Genomic DNA, 6,587 nt, shown 5'->3' with positions numbered 1-6,587 from the left:
CCTTCCAGAAGTGAGGCGGACGCTTGCTCCAGGTGGTCATTTAAACCCCATTATGGTGTAACTAATAAAGGTTGTAAGGGACCCCAAAGGTACTTCTATTTCAGAAAACCCACAGCAACGCCTACATTTTTCCATGGGAGGACGGCACAGCCCACAACAGCAAATGTCCTGCTTCTAGCTGAAATGAAGTGGGTAAATGCAGTCGCTGGTTATCATGGGAACAGGACTCCAGGCTAATACAGGGAGAGACGAGGCCCCGCCACACTGGCTCCCCATCTTGTGGACTGTAAGCCCCGCCCTCAGGGGCCTGGCCGCTGGTCAGAGTGGACAGCGGCCTCAGGCAATACTGGCCGTCACCCTGCCAGGCCTGGGGCGGGGTGTCTCCCCAAACAGTGGCACTCTGCAGGTCTTGACCCCCAGGGTGGGGGTGAAGTGGCATCTCCTTGTCCTGTGGCCCTGTGGATCCTGCTGGTGGATGGGGAGGCACCCTTTCCTTTTCTCTCAGGCCCTTGCAGCGGCCTTCACCCCTCCCTGGGCTGCCTGCCCTCGTGCCCGGGCAAGCCGCCTAGCTGCCATGTCTGTCTTCACTTGAATAAACCCTTTGGCAACTCAGGGTCGCTCTTGCCTCTTTCTGGAAGCCTGTTCTGAGCATCGGCCTCCCACCCGAGGGCTTTCTCAGCTCCCGTACGAAGCCCAGCCTTAAATGACCACACTTGACTCACTGTCTCCATGAACTCCCGAAGTTTGCCGAGACATGAACCTGAACATGAGCCGGGGTTTGTGTTGGCTGGAGGTTCAAATTCCCAGGAGGGGAACCCCACTGCCTCCGTTTGGGAACCTGAGAGGGTGCAGCCACTGGGATAGCTGGATAGTAAGAGAGGCTGGGTAATTTCTCCTCCCTCTGCAGCCGCTCCCACGAGTCCTTCCTCTCCTGTCCTCACGTCTCCTCGCCTCAGTGGCCTGGCCAATTCGACAGCCAGCCAGCAGCCAGGCCTGCTCCCCGGGGGCTGCCCCTCCTGACGACACTCCCTGCCGCGCTGTCTCACCCGGCCTTGGTGCAGGACCATGTGTTCTTCCCGAAGGTGAACACTTTTTTCTCCCTCTCAACACCACGCCACCTGTGCCTCCCACCACCTGGACTCCCAGCCGCGTCTTCCAATTTGCAGGCTCTGACCCCGCCAGCCCAGGTGCCCCTCCAGTGCAGGCTCCACTGGGTGCTCCCCGCATGCTGTATGCATGCTGAGTGTGTATACAGCACTCGGATTCAGCTGCCCGCTGTGCATGGCCCGCCCCCCCCCGGACCGCAGCCCCAACTGGACACACAGAAGCAGCCTCTGCTTGGCCGCTCTACCCAGCTTCTCATGCCCATCCTCCACGTGGCGGCCACCCTCCCACCTCCCAGGCAGAACCTTGGGCTCATCACGGACCTGTTCCCGCTCACAGATCTGTCAGCCCATCTGGTGGACTCTAAAATGACACACAAAAAAACATTCAACCAGTGACTCCCGGTCCCACCCTTATTTTTCTCCCAGATTATTACATTGTTCCCCATGTTTACTCTTGCCTCCTTACTATTTTCAGCACAGCCTGAGAGATGTAATCCAGTTTCCCACCTGCGCAGAATCCAGTCCTAGCGCCCTGTTAACTTAGTGAAGGCTGAAGTTCGTTTGAATAGTAACCTACACCCTTGCTTGTGATTCAGTCTCAGTGCCATCTCTGTCTTCAATCAAACTGCCCTGGCTCCCGGGTTCTCAGCTTCACCGGGCCTGCCTCACCCCAGGGCCTTTGCACCTGCTCCTTTCAGCCTTGCATGCGCTTCCTGGATGCCCACATAGTGCTTCCCCTTCCTTCTAAACCTGCTCAGATGCCGTCTAATTCAGAGGCCGCCTGCTCACCATGACATGGCCTTGTTGGTGTGCTCTGCTTTCCTGTTCTCACAGCGCGTGTCTGACCTGCGTGTCTGTGCTGTCTCCCTCCATGGAATTCACTCCCTGAGGATGGGCACTTTTGTCTGTTTCGCTCATGGCTGTGTCCCAGCAGTGCCAGCAGAAGTGGGCTCTCTAAGAAGGAGACCATGGACTGAGGACGGGAGTGGCAGGACGCAAACACTGGTTCCGAAGTGGGGCCTGGTTTCCCATAGGAATGGGGGTGGGTGTCCCATAGGAACAGGCTGACTAGGGTCTGGAGGAGGGCCAGGTGTTTATTTTTGTTGTTTATTTTTAATATATTTTCATTGATTTCAGAGGGGAAGGGAGAGGGTGAGAGAGATAGAAGCATCACGGATGAGAGTGAATCACTGATTTATCAGCTGTATCCTGCACTCCCCCCCCCTCACCCCTCCGCCCCAACTGGGGATCAAACCCACAACCCAGGCAGGTGCCCTGACGGGGAATCGAACTGTGACCTCCTGGTTCATGGGTTGACATTCAACCACTGAGCCACATTGGCTGGGCCGAAGGCAGGGTTTTTTATGTCATGCCTGCCCCCCTTAAGGCTCTCCCATCCTCCTCAGCCCTGTAAGCATCCTGCCTGCCCTATAGTGGCCAGCGTCACAGTCTTGCCATCTGTGTGGAGTCACGGGGCTCTGTGACATCACAGCAGGTGGGGTGGCCCAGCCACTCACTCCACACTCTGCTCATCAGTGGCAGCAGGAGGGAGGAGGTGGCCGCTTCCTGTTTGATTCTGAAATCTGCTGGGAGTGTAACTGGGACACGTGTGGCTGGGCTCAGCTGGGGACATGACGGACAGGTGAGACCGGACCCACGCAGCCTGGCTGCCTCAAGGTCTGGCCTGTGCTAATTTCTCTCTCTCCCAGGTTCCCTTGAGCCCTCACCCGTCCTTCAACTGCCACAATGAGATATATGCCAGAACTCAAAAAGTCCCACCCGCATTTCCTGAGGAGTTTTGCAGGTAAGGAGAAGAGAACCTTCAAGGAGCCTATTTCAACCCAAGGTGTAGACAACCAGCACCAGGCTGAGAAGGGAAGGCAAGGAAACTTGCTTTTTTAAAATAATGTAGGAAAATACGGTGAAGTCCTCATTTTTTAAAAAAATTTCATTGCAAAAAACCCCAAACCTGAGGTTTTCAGCATAAGAAATATTTTTAACTATTTCACAAGCGGTTAGAGGATTAAAGATGTTTTCATATGACATGCCAAACATATACTTCAGCTACTTCATAACTTTTATGGCAAGAGTGATTTTTTTTAAAGAAAAAATATTTCTTAACAGTAAAGTTCACCTTTCCCCGTGCCCATCCTGGGTGCCCAGGGTGCAAAGTTGGACGCTGGTGCCTGGGGGTTGAAGGAAACTTTGTGTAAATGTGGCTTTCTCCAGGGCACGTGATTAGCATGTATATATATGGTTGCAGTCGCTTTAAACCACATGGAGGAAATTTCTAGAAGTGAGACCACTGGGGCTTGAGGGAGAAGAGGCACGTGTCACTTCCACCGTGCATGTGTGTGTGTCTTGAATATTTTTCTCAGCTAAGTTTTTCTTCATGCACGACTATAGTAATGAACAAAAAGATAGAAAAGCAGAAGGAAAGGCAATTTGGTTTTCCTCTTTAGTTTTTGTTTGTTGGCTTGGCAAAGGGACTGACCAGGGAGGTTCCTGGGGTGGCCAGGGCTGGAGACATGAGACCCTGCTATGCGGGGACTGTGAAGAAATACACTGACACATCCCGGGAGGTCCCAGCAAGCGAAACAGTGCTGGGGAGGGGCGGGAGGGACAGGGAGGCCCACGGGGGCCCCAGATGCGATGGGGAGACAGCTGCCACGAAGCTGGGGGTGGGGGACCAGCGGCTGTTCCAAAACAGTCCATCAAGGCAGCCAAAAGGGAAATCGGTGCCAAGACGGTCTCACCTGTGGTGATATTAAAGAGGACAGTCAGCCCTGGCGGCTGAGGCTCAGTCGGCTGAGCAACGTCCCAGGCCGAGGGGACAATGAATATTTTCTCGCCCATGTGTCTGCTGCAGTAAACACCCACTGTCACCTGGAGCAGGTCTGGGAAGCCTTGTCCCCTTGGCCATGGGGCGAGGTGGGGATAGAGGCGTGAAGTGGGGTTGGAGGCGTGAAGTGGGGATGGAGGCGTGAGGTGGGGACAGAGGCGTGAGGTGGGGACAGAGGCGTGAGGTGGAGATAGGTCCCAGCTCTGCCCGCCAGCTGTGTGGCCTTGAGTCTCGGGATCTTTCTGGATGAGGTTGAGGACTGTCTGACCTCTGTGGGAGCCACAGGCTGGCATGGTGGCACACCCCTCGCTGTGTCCCTGAGACCATCATCACCGCCCTGAGGGCCTTCGATGGGCTCCCTGCAGCCCAGACCACACTGGGAGCAAAGCCCAGCACACCTCCCCGTCCACTAAACTGACAGCCTCTCTGCAGAGTGACTGAGACTCAGTGACCACAGGGCCCCTGGGGAGCCAGCATGCCACGGCCTCCTGGACCAGCCTGGGAGCCCCTCTAGTCCAGCTGTGCCAAGGACAGGCCCCTCTGCCCCTCCTGGTTACTGGCGACCAGGACCCAGCTTTAGGAGAGAGCCGTGGTGCAGGAGGTTAGCGGCTGGATGTCTCACATCCTCCAACTCTGCCGGAGTCCGCTGTGGGCTCCGAGGGCTGCAATGGCATTCAGAGGCCATCACTGTTCCATCACATCCCTGGCGGGCGTGGGAGGCCATCTCTTTGGCCCCTTGAGTGTGGCTCTTCCACAAAATACCACGTGTGGGCGCGCATGTACAGCGCGATTGATACTTCGTGGCCACACTCAAGGGGCCAAAGAGCCGCATGTGGCTTGCGAGCCGCAGTTTGCCGACCACTGGTCTAAATGAACCCTAGGAAAATTCATCGGAGAGTCAGGAGGTGGGCAGGCTCCCCGCCTCCCCTCCCCCTAGTGACGGATACCCACCAGGGTCAGGCAGACGCTGCTGCTGCCAGTTAGGGAGCCACAGGTCCTCAAAGCTGAAGGTGCATCGGTTGGGCAGCTGAGCTCTGCTGAAGCGGCCACTTATCCCCTGCGGTGTATGGCACATTCATTATCTTTTTTTCTCTTTTTGGTCAGAACTGGCATTAAATGTTGTCCTTTTGATTCAACTTTTAAATTCTGAACTAATGCTCAGCCCTTAGTAATCATTTTAATTCACCGTCTGCTTACAAGTGAATTAATTACACATTATAACCTGAACTCCCGAATACCCATTGTGTGAGGTCTTTGTTCCCCGCTTTCTTTGTAGAGCTAGAGCGCTGAGCCTGGCGAGGCGAGCGCTCTGCTCCTCGGAGATGTATTATCTCCTTCATCATTAGAGGCCCCTGCATTATTCTGTGTCATTAACTTGGCATTATTTTGTTCAGCTCCCCATATATTCCAGATCTTAGTTTCAAAGTGAGATTTCTATGATGCATAATTAAAAACCCACCACATGCACCCCCGAGTTTCCCCGCCAAGCCCGGTGGTGTTGAGAATGACGGGGGTGGCTGTGTCCAGGGCGATAGCGGGTCTGTGTCTGCTCTGCAGTGTGCGACATTCCTCTGGACCACATATGCAGCCACAACACCAGCAGAGATCAGTGCAAGGGACTCGGGCGCTGCTTTCACAGAGGTGTCTGCAATGAAAAGTCAGTTTCCAGTAAGTATCCGGGCCGGGCCCACCCAGGTGGACAAAGCCATGGAGTCCCCGGAGGTGGGAGTGGGGGAGGGGGCCTGCCTTCCCTCCCGGGTCTCCATCCCTGGACAGGCAACTCGCATCGTCCTGGTCACATCTCTGCAGTAGTGGGAGCAGAGGGCTGTGAGGGTCGGGACTGGGACTGAGGCCACCTGGGAAAGTCCCCTCTCAGATGGGTAGACTTGCTGTGGAAGAAGACTGACCGAGAGCCTCCTTCCTGGGAGACCTGGGTCATTCTGGGGGTATAACCGCTGGAGATGGGGACTCAGTACTACAAAAGCACCTGGTTGGGGGCAGGGCTGGCTGCTGACCATGCGAAAGGCAAGACCTGACCAGGCGGGAGCTGTAGATTGTAGCTGGGACCCTGAGGATGACTGAGGACCCCTATGCTGGGGAGAGTGGGAGGGGCTGGGGGAAGTCTCTTCGGTTTCATCCTAATCAGAATAAAACCACAGCCTGGCACTAAGATCTGCTCCCGGGCCACTGCAGTCTGGGCTGTGCCTGGGGAGGTAGGGCCCGCAGGGACTCCCGGGGTGGGGGCTGTGGGATCTGAGGAGAGGTCATCCTCAGAACAGGGCTGCTTCCTGCCAGCCCGTTTTTGGAGGGGTAGGGGTAGGGGGTGCAGAGGGCGCAGAGGAGGATATAAACTAGATGCCTGGCCCAGAAGGCAAGCTGCTTTAAATACCCTTTCTGGATGTTTTCTCACACTTTAGAGAAATTCCAGAGGTCTTTGTGCCTCTTGATGGTTGATGGGTTTTCTTGCCCTTGTGGCCCTTTCAGAAATGAGGGTGAATGGGCTCCAGGGCTGTTTGGGAGGAGATTAAACAAGTCGGTGGGCCAGGGCAGCCTACACAAGCCCTCACCACAGAGGAGGAAAGTGCCCACAGATATGAAAAGCTGGCCACTGGCCGGGACACTCAACAGCTCTGATGTCT

The 6,587-nt window shown here is 55.5% G+C and overlaps 1 protein-coding gene across 1 annotated transcript in view; it reads left to right on the top strand.

The window, feature by feature from the left end:
* Positions 1–2,614: 2,614 nt before the first annotated feature.
* Positions 2,615–6,587, top strand: part of TEX29 (testis expressed 29) — an 11,712-nt gene continuing 7,739 nt past the window's right edge. Inside the window, exons 1-2 of the mRNA XM_015568417.1 lie at positions 2,615–2,910; positions 5,506–5,616. Coding sequence (XP_015423903.1) covers positions 2,853–2,910; positions 5,506–5,616 — 169 coding nt within the window. The 5' untranslated portion in view covers positions 2,615–2,852. The remainder of the gene's footprint in view (positions 2,911–5,505; positions 5,617–6,587) is intronic.

Source organism: Myotis davidii, unplaced genomic scaffold (assembly GCF_000327345.1).
Source record: "Myotis davidii unplaced genomic scaffold, ASM32734v1 scaffold242, whole genome shotgun sequence".
Classification (NCBI taxonomy): domain Eukaryota; kingdom Metazoa; phylum Chordata; class Mammalia; order Chiroptera; family Vespertilionidae; genus Myotis; species Myotis davidii.
The sequence above is the reverse complement of the archived record's forward strand: the minus strand, read 5'-3'. Positions and strand labels throughout refer to the sequence as shown.